This window comes from Periophthalmus magnuspinnatus, chromosome 8, assembly GCF_009829125.3.
Source record: "Periophthalmus magnuspinnatus isolate fPerMag1 chromosome 8, fPerMag1.2.pri, whole genome shotgun sequence".
Lineage (NCBI taxonomy): Eukaryota > Metazoa > Chordata > Actinopteri > Gobiiformes > Gobiidae > Periophthalmus > Periophthalmus magnuspinnatus.
In genome coordinates this window covers 8,917,844-8,936,508 of record NC_047133.1, presented here as the reverse complement: position 1 = coordinate 8,936,508, position 18,665 = coordinate 8,917,844, and the positions used below count along the sequence as shown (strand labels likewise).

Sequence of the window (18,665 nt, the reverse complement as noted above, 5' to 3'; positions counted from 1 at the left end):
CCTGAACCTCTCAGTCCGCTCTTGTGTTTGTGTCTTGTGACCGTGATGATATGGGAACGTCTTTTTTCCAGAGTATATATAAAAAACCAGATTACATAGAAAAGTGTAGTATCCAGGGTTAATATGAGGGATTAACGGTTTACAGTGTACACCCCTTAAAACATACACTCAGCCAACAGACCCCCCCAAAACCAAACCAAGAACAAAAGACAGACAGAATATGTGCTACTAAAACACTTAGATAGCATAGTTAGATTAGCCACTTGATATCCATGAATATACGAAATAAAAGACAGCTCATGGGGACATCTGTAGTGTCAAAGACATGACATGATCTAAAAAAGGTAAACAGACTTCAGTAAAGTTAGAACCAAAGCCTTTGAGAGAGTGCAAATCGGGAACGTCTTCAGCCTTCGTCATTGGTGTAGCCTGTTTCATTGTTGTAAAAACGTGACAGCAGCAGATAGTCCAGATAACCAGTATTTATTGACAACGATCTCAGTAATTGATTAGCTGCGATTAATCGGTTACCATCTTTCAAGCCCGAACATAAAATACTTTCTAATTCAAAGTGAAACAACTCTGAATAGGGACGCCTTTGATAAAAAGCAATGTTGTTTACTTTTTCAAACACCACATCACAATAAAGACTAAACCAGGACCAGAACAGGACTAAACCAGGACTGTAACAAGCCCAAAACACCGTCTACATCAGGACTAAACCAAGATCAAACCAGGAATAAACCAGGATTAGAGAGAACGCAGAATTGATGCAGCCCATTCTTGCGTTTCATTTGAATAGTGGTTATAATTAGCCTGTAGAAGCAGTGATGTGATGGTACAGCTCCCCAGTCTTCTGATCAGAGCTGTCAGAGCGGCTGAGGAAACCATGATGTAACTTGGCCTGCTCCAAACCTGGACCCAGCAGAACCATTAGACTTGCTAATTCCGCGACGATGTTGAAAAATAGGCTAATTCATATTCACTGACTTGTTTTACATTGGAGTGGGGCTATAGGGGCTTCATTAATTGTAACAAAATGTGTTTATGTTGGTATTGTGCACTATTTTAGGGACTATAAATATCACTTAACAATGGAGCTCAACAGCGTCTGCCAACCTCATTCCCAAAGTGTATTTCCCTTAGACTTGTTAGCTGTTGCATAATAGAGAGTTTCATTTTCGAATAAAGTTATGTGTTTGGTCGTGGCTGCATAGTCCTCATTAAACCTTGAACACTATCTGCTCGTTTTGGAAATGGGGATGGGGATTTAGTTTCCTTCTCTACTATTTTTTAAGCAGTTTTATAGCAAACTTGGTTAAATGGCTTTAACCTGCATTATGAAGCATTATGAGTTCTATAGACACAGGAAGGTACGATGTGAGCTCCATGAACGTATCTACATTGTCCTAACCATAGACTGTATATATAAATAAATGGTCTTAGCTAATGTGCTAGCCGCTATATTCCAAATAAGAAGTGATCATGGGCATGCTTCCGGCTCGATCGACTCGGGCTCCAATTCACTTTACATCAGAAAACCGTCACCTGTAACTGCTGCTGTCAAACTCGTCATTTTGGTCTTAAAATGTTCGTATTAACCCGCTCTGCATTCGCTCTCCACCCAATTTTGCTATTTTATTTCGCTTTTGTGTCCATAACTCAAGATATGAACATTAAAAAGAGACAAATCGGCTGCCTTCTCCTCGCTAGTGTTAGCAACAGGTTTGATTGACAGCGTTGCTAAGCGCGTGCCCCCTACCAAACTAGAGGTGTGGGCAGGAATGGGTATTACCTTCAACATCCTCGCTCCGGATTGACTCTTTGGTTGCTATGATACTCACGATTGGCTTTCCAAATATGAAACTCGGCTCCAAATTCACTAAATATAACTGCTAGCCTCGATGAGCTTCATTTGACTGGAGCCTAACACTAACTAATGCTATGGGTGACGTCACACTCACTTAGTCCACTTCTTTATACGGTCTTTGTATGATCTGAACCTCGACTGTGCGCTGTTATCCAAACAACAAGACAGGGATAAATAAGGATATTAAGACCATCCTCAACAACAAGAAGCTGCTTAGAAAGAACTGAAAGTGAAGCTGAGCCGTTAGTCCCTGCAGCAGTAGACGCCTAGCCACGCTAACGCCTCTGCTGCACCTTAAAACTGAAGCTTATTCTATTTTCACTGGGAGTGTAGTTGGTAAAGACTTATTATACTTACTTTCTTATGTTCAACGAAAATAATTGCTATTGTTCGTTGTCGCAGACCCTTTCCTGGGAAGCATATACCCTCCAACAAGAGGAATTTAAAGACTCAACGTATTACAGTAACTGGCAATAGCTGAGAAAGGAAGGGCATCTGGCGTACCCTCGCTGTGAACAAAAAATACAATAACAAAAGTCAGTGCACATTTCCTCCATCAACATAATAAACCACATCTTAAACCTCCGTAATCATCAGAATCAGAGCATGTACAGCAGCCAAACCTGCAGCATTAGTGTAGGCTGAAGTCTGGAAGAACACGCCATCGCTAATCTCCATCTCATTAGCTAGCCCTGATCCGCGTCGCTAACCCACATCCCCGCAACAGCGCAACTTTGAAGTCCTTATCCTATCGCGGCTGGTTTTGTCTCCGGGCCTAGCCTTTTCAGACTGCGTTTCAAGCCCAATTATCCCTCCTGATCTCTGAAAAAGACGTTTATATCCACCCGGCAGCCTCTGTGTTTTTGTAAACCAAGCATAATTTGTATACGACACAATTCCCACATTGGAAAATCCAGGCTTTTGCATCAAGCTCTAGGCCAACCCGTCAGGAATCTCCTCTGAAGGTGTATTTATGTTGGTAATATGGTGGTTTAAGACTGTTGTATGTTTTGTATATTTATGAAAATGTTTGACACGGTTTCGCAGTATCGGAGAAGCTTTTGGCTGATTGCAATTCATGCCAGCAGGTGGAGGATAACAGATTAGCAGATAAAGAATAAAGAGGAAGTAAACAAGAGCTGCTAGCGTTCAAATGCACATGGCCAATGATTCTGAAGGGTAGAATTGGTATTAATCAATATTTAATACAGATGGAGGCAGCTGAAGTGAATATGCAGTAGTTGAAATGCAGATTCTTGTTGTAACACGGTGAGTTCTTGGGTCTAGTCATAAATTGAAATGATCAGGTTCAACATTTGGGAGTACTTTCGGATATTTCATGGCAAAATACAATGCGATCAGTGGTGGTGGGATGTAAAAGTAGTAAGGCACTGTACTTAAGTAGAAATCTTAGGTACTTGTCCTCATTTTACACTGGATACTTTACTTTTACGTCACTACGTTTGAAAGCAGTTATCTGTACTTTCTACTCCACTACATTTTTGAACAGGACTGAAAAGTAAAAGTATTTTTTATCATTGTTTGAGACTCGCTGAGAAGTCTGAGGGTTTATTTTTAACATGTTCATAGTTTGAGCAAATAAATATACAAACAGCTAGCAAAAAATGTGAATTCAGTTGTTTCTCCATCCATCCATCCATTTTCTTCCGCTTATCCGGGGCCGGGTCGCGGGGGCAGCAGTCTAAGCAGGGACTCCCAGACTTCCCTCACCCCAGACACGTCCTCCAGCTCCTCCGGTGGGACCCCAAGGCGTTCCCAGGCCAGCCGAGAGACATAGTCCCTCCAGCGTGTCCTGGGTCTTCCCCGGGGTCTCCTCCCGGTGGGACATGCCCAGAACACCTCCCTAGGGAGGCGTCCAGGAGGCATCCTGAGCAGATGCCCGAGCCACCTCAGCTGGTTCCTCTCAACGTGTAGGAGCAGCGGCTCTACTCCGAGCTCCTCCCGTGTGACCGAGCTCCTCACCCTATCCCTAAGGGTGCGCCCGGCCACTCTGCGGAGGAAGCCCATTTCAGCCGCTTGTATCCGCGACCTTGTCCTTTCGGTCATTACCCAGAGCTCATGACCATAGGTGAGGGTAGGAACGTAGATTGACCGGTAAATCGAGAGCTTCACCTTCCGGCTCAGCTCCTTCTTTACCACAACGGACCGATACAGCGACCGCATCACTGCAGACGCTGCACCGATCCGCCTGTCAATCTCCCGCTCCATCCTTCCCTCACTCGTGAACAAGACCCTGAGATACTTAAACTCCTCCACTTGGGGCAGAGACTCACCACCCACCCGGAGAGAGCAAACCACCTTTTTCCGGTCAAGAACCATGGCCTCGGATTTGGAGGAGCTGATTCTCATCCCAGCCGCTTCACACTCGGCTACAAACCGCCCCAGTGCCTGCTGCAAGTCCTGGCTCGAAGAAGCCATCAGGACAACATCATCTGCAAATAGCAGAGATGAAATCCTGTGGTTCCCGAACCAGGCCCCCTCCGGCCCCTGGCTGCGCCTAGAAATTCTGGCCATAAATATAATGAACAGAACTGGTGACAAAGGGCAGCCCTGGCGGAGTCCAACATGCACCGGGAACAGGTCTGACTTACTGCCGGCAATGCGAACACAGCTCCTGCTCCGGTCATACAGGGACCGGACAGCCCTTAGCAAAGAGCCCCGGACCCCATACTCCCAGAGCACCCCCCAAAGGACACCACGAGGGACACGGTTAAGGTGGCGGTTCGGGGAGGGGTCAGTTGTTTCTGTTGAAAAAAAAATTCAGCACAAATCTGTATCAATGTCTCTATATTTGAAGCTTTGTTAGATCTCAAACTTTGTGCAAAATACTTTTACTTTTTAGACTTTAATGACATTTTTAAACAGGTACTTTAATACTTTTAGTTAAGTAGTTTTTTGTGATACTTTTACACTTTAAAGGTTTTACACAGTTAAAGACTCAATTACAATATAAACAATTTAATGTTAAGTGTTTTTAAATGTGCACTATGTAACTTTTCTGATGAGGGCTCAGCCACCTGCTTGTCAGTAAAGAGAAGTTATTTCTTTACCTGTAATGTTCCACAATACGGCATTAACTTATCTTACTTATTACAGATATTGTTACAGCTGAAATATAACTAAAAAAACATGCATTCTTACTGGAAACAGGGACGTCGCTCCACAGATCTTACCTGTCTGGCTTGTGTCCATGGAGATAGATAAGTTTACGGCATTACCTGCACCAAAAAAGTTACACAGTGCACCTTTAACTCATGTAGATTGTTTTTTTTTTTATCATTTCATCACATTTGTCCATTTCTGACATGTATACAGTGAGTAACGGGGCTCTGAATTTCAATGTTCCCTTCCCCGCTGCAGTTGCATGATATGAAATTAATTGAAAAGCGTGGACAAATTAATTTCCATAATTGTGTTTTTAATTGCAGAAGCCAAAGACGATAAGGCGGCCCCAGCCTCTTCTGGTAAGAGCCTTCTCCAAATCTGATCCTGGGACACTTTTACATTCAATTTACTCCCTGCAACGTGCTGTGCAAATGAACTCAAATTCAACCCAGATGATGGAGTTTATTTAAATCAGACCTATTCTGCAAACTGGACTTTTAAGAGCTTTAAACCATGTTATAGTTGTTTGCTTCTCATTGACCTTCTGAAGTTGTATTTAGAGTGATTTGTGCATGTTTGAATTATCTTTACTCTCCTGTATTTGAGACGTCATTGCTCTGAACAACCACCGCTCCACAGCCACTGCTCTGTACTTACTTTGTTCCCTAAATTTATTTTCTTAATCGATGATATGTGCAGGATTCAGCAGCGTTGCTTAGTAATTTTGATACAAATTTAATAAAACATATACGCTGTTTGCTTGCCTGATCTGCAGCTATCCATAGGAGGCGCCAACAGCACGCGGCGTCGTTTTAGATGAATATTGCGATTTAAAATGTCCAAAGTATAACATAATGATCCACTGGTGTCATAGATTATAACTATAGAGCAGCCACAAGCACAATATGTCTTCTTGAATATATTTTATTTCTGTGTTTTTCAGATAAGCCTGGTAAGAAAACTGCATTTGACCTGTCTCGTGGAAGAAGCTTATAATCCAATAGTCGGTAACAACATTGTTTTCCCCACACATAGAGCTGTCAGATGAGGAGGAGGGTAAGACTGCATCATAACACGAGGCCAAAATGAACGTCTGCATTAGTTAAAATGACTTGAGTTTAGCGTATATTAATGGTGCACAGTGTAACTTTTGTGATGGGGAGACAGTCACCTGCTTGTCTCCATGGAAATGTTATTGCTTTTCCTCCATGGCATTAAACTTATCTGTCTCAATGGTGTTAAAAGATAAATGTGTTTAATGCCATACTGTGGGATGTTCCAAGCAAAGCCATAACATAATTCTAAAAGTTGCACAGTGAACATTTAAGAGAAAAAACTAAACTATAGTGAAATGTATTTAAAATGAGATGAATTTTCCAAACTGAAGTCATTTTAACTCGTGCAGAAGGCTCATTTTGTGGTGCAGATGTACTGTACAAGTACTGATATTATACAGATATTTTAATGAATCATTATTTTACAAATTGAAACATATTAAAAATTCATATGCATCTTATGTTTAGCTCAAAAAGCAATTTGTGAGCAAAGGATTCACAAATATGAATAGCTTTGGTTCACAAATCACCAGAAGAGGGCGCACAGAAAGATACTAGAACAAAGTAAAACATCGATCAGTATCACTGTTTTTGCCCGCGAGGATCTGTTTAAACACACTGAGCAGGGAAATGCAGACCTGGGATCCAGAACACACACTTCTTCAATACTTTATGAAGATGTGAGTCTGGTCACCGGAAAATCTCCCAGAGTTCAGATGAGCGTGATTGACAGATGGATTTGCCAGTCAGGGACACACATGGTCTCTCTGTATCAGAAAAAAATAATGCAAAAAAGTAGCACATGGTGCTGCAAAATGTTTTCTGCAGATTTCTGCAGAATAAATGAGCAAAGCAAGAAACTCTGTTAATCTGAGGTCAGATAAATTTGATTTTATTTGTAAATCACAAGTGACCAATGAGCTCTTTTGAAAAGAACAAATCTGACTGGACGATCGTATTTGGCTTGAGACGCCACAGAGGCGCAGGGACCAGACTGATATCAGTCTGTATAATAAACACACACATATCACTCTGGATTTTCCAGGCAAGTAAAACAAAATAATAACAGAAAAGCTCAAACTACAGTCTCAGTGCAGATCAACCGGTCGGGTCAGGTCCAGTGACAGGGCAGTTTGAGGAGAGTAACAGCCCTCAGGACATAGTGATAAGAAAAGGTTAATTTTCATACAACTTTGCCCATGTTTAACACTTTAAACTTTTATACTTCTCAGAAAATCCCTTGTTTAGACAAATATCTGTATGTGAGCACTAAACAGACACAGAAGCGTCTCTGTGGCGATGGCAGCACGTGCATGAACTCACACATTTGATTATCGGAGCTATTTCCGACTCAGATGGTGAGAATTTAATAAAACCGTGGAACGGAGGTGTTTCGCTTGTGCCTGTGAAACTGTATTGAGTGTTTGACCCCAGTTTTTTCAGTTCAAATTAAAGGTGCATTATGCAACTTTACTGGTGGAGAGTCTGGCACATGACGGTCTCCATGGAGATCGCTCTGCCTGCAATGTTCCACTGTATGACACTAAAGCTATGCATCTTGCATTTATTCAGTTCCTAATATCTGGATTGCTTTTTCTCCTCTGTCATCAGCCCGTACAGTTCTCACGGTGTATTTAGCCACAGGTGAAAGAAAAGGCCTCGTGTACAGGAGAAGTGTGTGTGTGAGTGTGTGTTCACGGGGCTCAGTCGCTTGAAATAAGTTCTTTGATCAGCTGATGGACTCTCACGTGGCTCATGGTGTTTGTGAACAGGACCGACCTAAAAGTGAAGTAAACAGAATTAAATCTAGAGCCACTGGGGTCGTTCCACAGACCCACTGACATGTGTGAAAACCTTTTACTTTCTGTTGATGCATCTGGCACTTCTTTATTTCACCAAACACTGCTCACAAATGTGTATTCTTTTACAATATATTTTTTCACAGTCAGGTTAAAGTTAGGGTCATGATCAGGGTGAAGTTTAGATTTAGGAACAGGCCTCTCGTGATAATTACTATATCAACTTATTCAAAATATGACATGTACCTTTTCTTTGGACTAGCAGAGATAATAATAAAATAAGTCAAAATGGGTTAAAGATAATCCCACTTTAGTGTTACTCCATCAGTGATATTAAGTAGGTTCAGTGTTATTGTTTATTGGGATATTTTTCTGTAAAAATATATCGTACTGGATCATTTGGTTAAAGGTCCTATATTACACAAAACTGACACTTGTGAGCTTTTAACCATGTTATAATGTTCTTATCTCCTCAAAAACAGACCTGGAGTTGTGTTTTGTTTCATTCACACATGTTTGAGTAACCCTTTATTATTAGTCTGTCAATATCTCCAAAGCCCAGAATGCTCTGTTCCACCTTGTGATGTCATGAAGCTGCAGTCTTTAAGTTAGCAGATATCTTTTACCTTTAGTTCAGTAGAGATTGGCAATTCCAGGGCTGAAATCATCCAAATGATTCTAGTGAAGGTGTATGAAGTTTAAAAACGTAGTGAAGCACTTCCTGTATTACCACATGATGACATCACAAGGTGGAACAGAGTGTTTTCTGTTTGAGAGAAGAACTGAGCCTAAATACACAGGGTTTGTGTGTTAAACGTGTGTGAATGAACAACAACAAACAAAACACAACTCCAGGTCTGTTTGTGATTTTGACGAAGAAGCAACATTATAACATGCATCAGAAAACAACGTCATACCGGCCCTTTAAGCTGGGACAGGTTTGCTAAGCAGGTCTTGAACTGAGTTGTATTTTCCTCTTGCCAAGATGAACTATATATCTGGAAGTTAACATGCTATTTGCTGTAATCACATCTGTCTATTATGAAATTACCTCACGCTCCATGGAAAATACAGCACATAGCAATGCCGAACTTTTAGCCAGTCCCGGAGAATTTATCTGAGTAGCACTAAACATTTTTCACATACAAGTCCATTTGCATCATGGCCTGTATATAAACCCAGGTATTCCTCAGAGCGTGACGTTATGAGCTGTAACTCCCAACATGGCTGCTCCGTTCCCTGGAGAGGCTAAATCACTTTGTATTCGGAGAGCGGCTCGGATTAGACGCCATGTCCCGTTATAGATCAAACTTTAGTGCGTATATGAGCGAGCGCGCTACATGTTGTTGTAATTTAAAGAGTGTGTACCATAGCTGCCAGCTCAGATGAATAGCTGTGTAAACCAGAGCAGGCACAGAGAGGAACGCGATTCGTGAGGAGCGTAGTGATGGGAGCGTAGAGATGGGAACAATTGAATCGACATGGCAGTTTTCAGTTTATTATGAAAAGTTATTTAATAGAATGCTCTCAGCAAAGAACAAAACATACTGTCTTTTGATAGAAAAGTCTTGTTGAAAATCCTGTAGTTTAGACATTCTGGAAACAATTCGAAAATAAGAACTAGCATTACTTCCTTGCTCAAAAATACTTCAAAATTAGAGGCAGGCAGCACACTGCGGTCTAAGTTTTAAAGGTCCTATATGACACAGAATGGGTTCTTGAGAGAGTTAAGCCATGTTATACTGTCACCTTCACAAAAACATACCTGGAGTTGTGTTGAGTAACCCTGCATTGAGGCTGAAAAGCCTTTCATGATGAGTAGAACAGCAAGGCCAGTTACGTCACCTGGACTGGCGTTACTGGGGCCCCACCCTGGAGCCAGCCCTGGGGGGTTGCTCAACAGCAAGTGCCGGGTGGCCGGGCCTTTCCCAACGGCGCAGGTCAGGCACAGCTCAAAGGAGCGACAGTGGCTGTCCCCCCGTCGACCCAACACCTGTAGGAGGATCCATCAGATGAGGAGCTCAGTCACACAGGGGGAACTTAGAGTAGAGCTACTGCTCTTCCACATGAGAGAAGCCAGGTGGGGTGACTTGGGCATCTGCTCAGGATGCCTCCCTAGGGAGGTATTATGGGCATGTCCCACCGGGAGGAGGTCCCTGGGAAGACCCAGGACACACTGGAGGGACTATGTCTCTCAGATGGCCTGGGAATGCATTGGGGTCCCACCGGAGGAGCTGGAGGATGTGTCTGGGGTGGAGGGAAGTCTGGGAGTTCCTGCTTAGACTGCTGGCCCTGCGGCCCGGCCCTGGATAAGTAGAAGAAAATGGATGGCTGGATGGATGGAACCCTGCATTATTAGTCTGTTTACATCTGTCACCTTGTGATGTCATGAAGCCGTAGTTTTCAAATTAGCATCTATCATTTACCTTTTTGTTTAGTAGAAATTTGCAATTCCAGGGCTGGAATTATCCAAGTGATTCAAGTGAAGTTGTGTGGAGTTTTAAAACACAGTGGAGCACTTCCTGTATTATCACATGACATCACAAGGTGGAACAGAGTGAGAGAAGAATTCAGTCTGAATATTCAGGGTTTGTGAGTTAAACGTGTGAATGAAACAAAACACAACTCCAGGTCTGTTTGAGATGAGGAAACAATATTATAACATAGATCAGAAAATAGCGCAATATGGAAATAAAATAAAATTTAGCTTGATGTTTTTGTCTTGAAAATTCAACTTTATAAATCAATAAATACACAGGAAAATACTATACAAACAACTCAAAAAACGTCCTGTGTCTGTGTCATAATGAGGTTTATTCTGGTCTTTGTTGCACAGATTCTCCTTCATTCACACTTCTTCAGATCGATGAGACAAGGTGCATTGTGGGAGATGGAGGCTTTAATTGTCTGCTCTAATCCGCCTTTGCATTTCAGAGCTGCTTTGTGTTGGTTTGTTTTTGAGCATTTGAGAAAAACAGCATTTAATCTGACATGAGAAGAACTGCACGAGACGCATTAAGCCTATTTAGGACGCCATTTTAGAGGAAACTGGCAAATCTGAATTAGCTTTAGCTTTTAATGTATGTTGTTTACTAAAAGAGCCTATATCTTATGCACTGGCCTATATATAGTATTTGAATATCTTAGACTATAGTTATTATCTTTAGATTTAAATGAAAGAAGACCTATTGTCTGTCATATCTGTTCTATAGTTACAATCTGTGACACTCGTGGATCATTATGTTATAGTTTGCACATTTTAAATTGCAGTATTCATCCAAAATGACTGGATAAAAGAAACAAGTCTGACTTCTGTGTTAGAAAACTGCGGTGCCCAATGGGAGCTGACGACACCGTAAATGTCATCACACCAAAGAGCCGTGGAGCTGTCGGCGCCTCCTATGGGTAGCTAGAGACCACACTAACAAGTAGCAGATTATAATTTTTTTTATTTGTGCCAAAATGAGCACGCTACACTGCCAAATACTACTCATATCACCAATTAGGAAAATAAAATTGGAGAACAAAGTAAGTACAGAGCAGTGGGCGTGTACCGGTGGCGGTGAAAACGGGGGGTTGATTGGCAGAAAATCTTCTTGAAAATAAGAGATTAAAGAGATTACACATTTTTACATAGCACTTTTCCACCTTCAAGACACTCAAAGTTCTTTACATCAAGGAACCACTCACCCATTCACACACACATTCATACACCAGTGTACGCAGAGACTGGGGCCGAGGCGGGTCAAGTGTCTTGCCCAATTAAAGCCAAAGTTAAAGCTGTCAACTGGACAAAAAGTTGTAGGAGTGAAGACGTTTGGCTGCTCATCTTCAGTTCTGATCAGATTTCTGGTGGACACTGCCTTATATCTATCTGAAGGGAGGAGCAGAAACTCGAAAACTGAGACATACTTAATATGTTCATACAATTCTTAGTGGGTGTTTTTGGCTAGCTCTATTGTTCTTTTTGTTTCCTTTGTTTGCTTTGGGTCTGAAACACTCTACCAACTGACCCACTTTCGCCCAAAATCCCTCAAACATGCACAAATCACTCCAAAAACAACTTGGTTTAAAGGTGCACCATGTAACTTTTCTGCATAGTGGCCTGTCTACATTTTTGCTTTGACTCGAATAATCCACAGTATGGCATTAAACTTATCTTGCATTTATTCAATTACAAATGGTTTTACTACCTACAGATACCTTGAAAAACATGCATTCATACTAAGAGTGGGCCAGCCTCTTCACAGATCTGACCTGTAACTTAGACTGGTGGTGTCACCTGCTTGCCATGAACTGTGGAAAGTTCCAAAGCAATAATATTTCCATGGAGAGAGAAAATTTTGATTAGAGTAGAACAAGTTGAGTTAGAGCAGTCATAAAGCTCTGCACATTATGGGCTATTTAGAAGATATGAGATTATTTTTCTATTACACTTTTTCATAGACTAAATAAGACAACAAGTTTATGCTAATCCAGAGCAATGTATTTTTGTGGCATATAGTAAAAGTTATATTAAACAAAATGATGGTGTTTTGAGGGAGTAGATGCAGATAAGACAAGACTTAAAGAGGGCGTATTATACAAAAACATGTTATAACGCTGTTTCCTCATCAAAAACACGTCTGAAGAGGTTTTAATTGTCATCCATGCATGTCTGAGTAATTAAGGGATCTCTCCCGGGCCCTATTCGAACCCTCTTTACGGTTAGCTGTAAGATGTGGTACAAGGCTCCACCCACAAGCCTACGTCACCCATGCTCCCACACGACAATTCTCCATAAATATACAAAAACACAACACACAAAACTGTACACAGCAACTTGACAAACCTGATGTGATGTGCAGTCGTTTCATTAGCCGGATGCAGCTGATTGTGTTGTGATAGTGCTCTGAAGGGGGAGTGACTTAGCACAGAGAGCAAAGGGAGGGAGATTCAGAGCGTCAAAAACAAAAGCAAAACATGTTTTTGGCAAATACCTCATTTTCAAAACTATAAAAAGCAACATGGTGATCTAAATATTTTATATGTTAGCAATTACTAACACATAGAAGTTAAATACCTGCTCTTTAAAGCTGCACTATGGAACTTTTCTGGAGAAGGATCTACCACCTACTTGTCTTTATGGAGATGCTTTCCCTGCATTGTTCCATGGTAAGGCATTAGGTAGGTATCTATCTCCATGGAGACAAGCAGAGAGTGACACCAGGTCAAGTTATGGGTTAGATCTGTGGAGAGGCAAGCAGCTATTCCTGACCAACTTCCCCATGGCTCAGATCTGGGTCACTCTGCCCGGGCCAGTGGTGGAAAAAGGCAAGTTTATTTGTATAGCACAATTCATACACAAGGTAATTCAAAGTGCTTTACAGAATAAGAAAGACATTAAAATCACACAAATCAAAACATAAATAATCACCCAATCTGCAACTCTCTCACCCACTCGTTTGCACCTTTTAAAAACTCTCTCTCTCGCACTCTTTAAACACTGTCTTGCTCACTTCTCAAATACCTTCCTGTCACTTTACTATGTCTAATAAAAGTCCGTCAGTCCATGTTTCTTTTGTCATCATAAAATTACCATTAAAGGAGAAAAGTGCAGAATAAAAACCTTTCAGTCGTATGTACAGCTAAACAGAACCGTTTTGAGCCTGGATTTAAACATTGTCAAAGTAGAGGCCTGTCTCACATCTTCGGGAAGACTGTTCCAAGTTTTAGCTGCATAAAACTGAAACGCTGATTCTCCATGTTTAGTCCTGACTCTGGGCACCAGCAGGAGGCCGGTCCCTGAAGTCCTCAGAGTGTGAGATGGTTCATATGACACTAACATGTCAGAGATATACTTTGGACCTAGGCCATGGAGAGACTTATACACAAGCAGAGCTGCTTTAAAGTCTATTCTTTGAGCTACAGGAAGCCAGTGCAGAGACCTGAGCATAGGACTTATGTGCTCGTACTTCCTGGTTCTAGTCAGGACCCGAGCAGCAGTGTTCTGGATGTACTGCAGCTGTTTTAAGGCTCGTTTGGAGAGGCCAGTGAGCAGATCGTTACAGTAGTCTAACCTACTGGAGACAAATGCATGGATAAGTCTCTCTAAGTCTGCCTTTGACAGTATACCTTTGATTTTTGCAATGTTTTTTAGGTGGTAAAAAGCTGCAGATGTTATTGATTTGATGTGGCTGTTAAAGTTCAAGTCTGAGTCCATTATTACCCCTAGATTTCTAGCCTGATTTGGAGGTTTTAGAGAGAGAGACTGGAGGTGACTGCTGACACTTTCTCTATGTTTCTGTGGGCCAAAGGTGATGACTTCAGTCTTGTCTGAGTTTAGCAGAAGAAAGTTGTTTCACATCCACACACTGATCTGTTGGATGCAGTGTCAGAGGGAATCCACTGGTCCATATTCACCTGCTGCCAGTGAGATATAGGTCTGAGTGTCATCTGCATAGTTGTGGTAAGACACATTATTGCTGCGTATTAACTGGCCTAAGGGCAGCATGTAGAGACTGAACAGCAGGGGTCCCAGGATTGAACCCTGGGGCACCCCACAGGTCAGGGACATTTTATCTGATATACATTTTCCAATTTCAACAAAGTACTTCCTGTTTTCTAAATAGGACTTGAACCAGTTTAGTGCAGTACCAGAGATGCCCACCCAGTCCCCTAGTCTCTGTAAGAGAATCCCATGATCCACAGTGTCAAAGGCAGAACTCAGATCTAACAGGATCAAGACTGAGACTTTGCCTGCATCAGTGTTCAGGCGGATGTCATTTGTCACCTCGATAAGAGCAGTCTCAGTGCTGTGGTGGGGTCTAAAACCTGATTGGAAGACATCAAAGGACTTGTTCATTTCGAGGAAGTTAATAAGTTGTTGGCAAACAACTTTTTCGAGGACTTTGCCTAACAACGGCAGATTTGAGAACGGTCGATAATTGTTCAATATTGTGGCATCAAGACTACTCTTTAGGAGAGGCTTGATAACCGCAGTTTTCAAAGCACTTGGGAATGTTCCAGATTGAAGTGACATATTAACTATGAGAGTGAGTGGTGACAGCAAACTGTTGAGCACAGACTTTAGAAATTTAGTGGGTAACACATTGAGGCAGCACGTAGATGAACTCAGACCGTTTGTATATTAACATCAACATCAGTCTGTGACAGTGGTAAAAATCTGTTTGTAAGTTGTATTTTGGGTGATGTAACTATATTAGCATTGCCTCTTATCACTTGTGGCGTTGGCTTGAAATTCTTGTCTTTACAAAGTTTTGGAAAAGACACCGTATCACTCAGGTTTAAGTTGAAAGTAGCAGTTTTTTCACTCTCTTCTCTGAAAGTATCTGTAGGCTGCTTACCACTGGAGGTCACAGGGGGCGTTCGGTGAAGTCCTTTTTCAGATTCTAAAACAAATATCTCTGCTTGTAGCTCAATAATTTGTTGTTGATAGTTCCGACAGCGTTCGCAGAAAGAATTCCTTTTGTTTCTGTTGTTTCTTCCTTCGGACATGTTGGTGGCTCGTCAGAAATTTTGTTAAAAATGTAAAAATGGTTTAAAAATCTTGGTTTACTTAAGAGAAAATCATAACTAAACAAATCTCCCAGCAATGGAAGAGGTAAAATGATTAAAAAAGCAAAGTAAGGAGGAAGCAGCAGGAGCAAGCAAGGTTTGCATCTGCATTCTTCAGAAGCAGGAAGCAGAACGTTGAACACAACCTTAGCAGCATCTCGGTCACTACGACAACCACATCTGTCTGTCTGGCCCCATTACTAAAGAATGAGTCTGAAGTACTCAATTTTTTGTTACTTAAGTAAAAGTACAGATACCAGAGCAAGAACACTTAGGAACTTTGAACACAACCTTAGCAGCATCTCGGTCACTATGACAACCACGTCTGTCTGGCCCCATTACTAAAGAATGAGTCTGAATAAATCATTAGTGTGAGATAGTGTACTATAGTCAGACGTACTGTGTCGTGTTTTATTCATGGATCACAAATGTGTTACTATTTCAATGCCCCGCTGGAGCTAAACACTGACCACTCACTTCAAATCTCCACAACTCAATGTATCACGGCAGAAATAAACTAAATAAATAAATATTAGCATGATGGGGGCTGTGGGGTAAATAATGACCACAAAATCTACAATCTCTGACTTTTAACACCGCGTGAGTCGACTGATGTGTTGTATTTTATATTTTACACAGTAGCTCAGTTGGTAGAGCGTTTGCCCACTGATCTGAAGGTTGGCGGTTTGAATCCCACGCTCACGACATACAGTAAACATCATTGGTTGAGCGGTCAAATCCACCGACCCACAGCTGAATGCTGTCGTTGTGTCCTTGGGCAAGACACTTAACCCACCTCACCCCATGTCTGTGTACACTGGAGTATGAATGTGTGTGTGTGTGAATGAGTGAGTGGTTCCTTGATGTAAAAGACTTAAGTGCCTTGAAGATGGAAAAGTGCTATCTAAAAATGAGACTTTTTATCATCATCATTTTTTATCATCTTGTTTTGACTGTTTTACTTAAGTGTTAAAGCTAGCATCTGTAACTTTATTTGGATTTTTTTAACTACTAGATGGCAAATGTGAAACCTGTTCCCCCCTTCCCTTCTCCTGGTCTTTGTTCAGTCTCACCTGTGCTCTCCAGTCTTCTTCTGTCAGAGGAAAGCTGGTACACTATCAGAGAGCAGTAACATAGACAGCATCTAGTGGTGATATGTGAGAATACAACAGGGCGAGGTTGATCAGCCTAATTAGGGATGGTCGCTTTAACTTTTTTTTTTTGTTTAATTGACAGACAACTGTGCTATGGACATTAGTTTTCTCTTCACAAACAGACCTGGAGTTGTGTTTTCTTTCATTCATTCACACATGTTTAACACACAAACCCAGCGTATTTAGGCTGATTTCTTCTCTCATATTGAAAATACTTCATTTCCACCTTGTGATGTCATTGGCTAATACAGGAAGTGCTCCACTGTGTTTTTAAACTCCATACAACTTCACTAGAATCATTTGTATGATTTCTGCTCTGGGATTGCCAAACTGTGCTGAACAAAAGGTAAAATGTAGTTGTTCACTTGAAAACTCCCACTTCATGACATCACAAGGTGGAACAGAGTATTTTGAGCTTTGGAGATGTAGACAGAAACACAACTCCAGGAATGTTTTTGATGAGGTAACAGCATTATAACATGTTTTAAAGTTCACAAGAGTCAATTTTGTGTAATATAGGACCTTTAAACATATTTTTAAATACAGTGGGCAAATCCATTACCACAAAAACACAGAAAAGACAGATAAATAGTGACAAAAACCCACAAATGTTCTAAAAATTAATAATAATAATAATAATAAATGATATACAACTATGCTCAGGTCTAGTGCCCGTCGCTGTATTTCAGAAATGACCGTCATGTGACTCTCCAGTGTCTCCTGTCCTCCTAAAACAAGTGTCCAAAATGTAAATATACTCCGTTAAGTCTTTAAACCGATCTGAGCCAAAGACATCAGCAGACTCATTTCATCATAAGCCTTTCTCCCAAACGCACAGTAACAGAATCTAGTGTGAGCACCCAAGAGTCTCCTTTGGGTGCTTCTTCACAAGATCAGATTCACCCGTTTTACACCTGACCAGGGATGTGTCGTCAGGGGGGACGCGTAATTAAGAGATCAAATTAAAATCTGCGTCATAAAAGAGGAATAGACGAAGACGCTCAGCACTTTCTGACACAGATCTAACTTGTAAATCTTTATTTAATGAGATCTCAAAGTAAAAATACATCATATATTTTTGGCCATAATATGAATACACAAACAGCACTGATGTTATTGCTTTGCCTGCAATGTTCTGCAGTATGGCATTACTTAAAAGGGCAAAAGGATGTCTTAAAAACTTGAAAAACAGAAGTAGTTCATTTTAAACAGTTTGCAGTGGTCCAAAGTTATTTCTCACTTACCTTATGTATTCAGAACATCCTAATTATTCACCATGATGAGTTTATAAGCTCTTTTCAGTGTAAAGGTAACAACAGCGCACTTCCTGATTATTGGACAATAAAATGTACTGAGGCAAGACACATTTTTCTCAAACACATAAGAAGAAATCCAGTAGAAGACCTTCAAACCTACTTGTTTAATCAAATTACAAATGTTACATTGGAAACACCTGTATCATTACTGTGTGAGGGCTCACATTTCCACAGATCTGACCTGTAACTTGGCCTGCTGGTATCGCTTATCATCTCCTTAAAGATCAATACGTTTAACGCCATACTGTGTAACAAAAAACAAGCAACATAGAATTAGTTTTCCTATTTTGAGTAGATGTTTTCCAATTATTATTATTTTTTTTGGCTCCAATTCACTTTCTATTGAAAAACCGTCACCCCTCTCTCTGTAACTGCTGCAGCGAGCCTCGTCATTTTGATCTTAAAATGTCCGTATTGACCCGCGCTACATGATCCTGGCGTTTTTATTTCACTATTGTGTCCGTAAATCAAGATATGAACATTAATAACACACAATAACAGACGTCGCCTTCAACAGCGTCGCTCTAGATTGGCCCTTTCTATGCTACTTGCGGACAGAATTCCAAATATAGGACTCTGCTCCAAATTCACCCCTATAACCGCTAGTCTCGATGAGCTTTATTTAACTGGAGCTGAACACTATGGGCGACGTCACACTCATTTAATCCACTTCTTTAAACAGTCAAAAAAATACTTGCCTGTATGTGACTTTTTGCAGTGTAGTCTAGGGCGTTTTGGAGATGGAGTAACCCTTCTGGACGTCCTCAGTAGTGATCTAAGCCGAGCCA

At 41.2% G+C, this 18,665-nt stretch overlaps 1 protein-coding gene across 1 annotated transcript in view; it reads left to right on the top strand.

Annotated features, from left to right (window-relative positions):
* Positions 1 to 5,812: 5,812 nt before the first annotated feature.
* The window catches only part of mybpc2a (myosin binding protein Ca), a 91,940-nt gene continuing 79,087 nt past the window's right edge, over positions 5,813 to 18,665 (top strand). The window contains exons 1-3 of the mRNA XM_055223779.1: positions 5,813 to 5,821; positions 5,940 to 5,948; positions 6,001 to 6,052. Of these exons, the coding sequence (XP_055079754.1) occupies positions 5,813 to 5,821; positions 5,940 to 5,948; positions 6,001 to 6,052 (70 nt within the window). The remainder of the gene's footprint in view (positions 5,822 to 5,939; positions 5,949 to 6,000; positions 6,053 to 18,665) is intronic.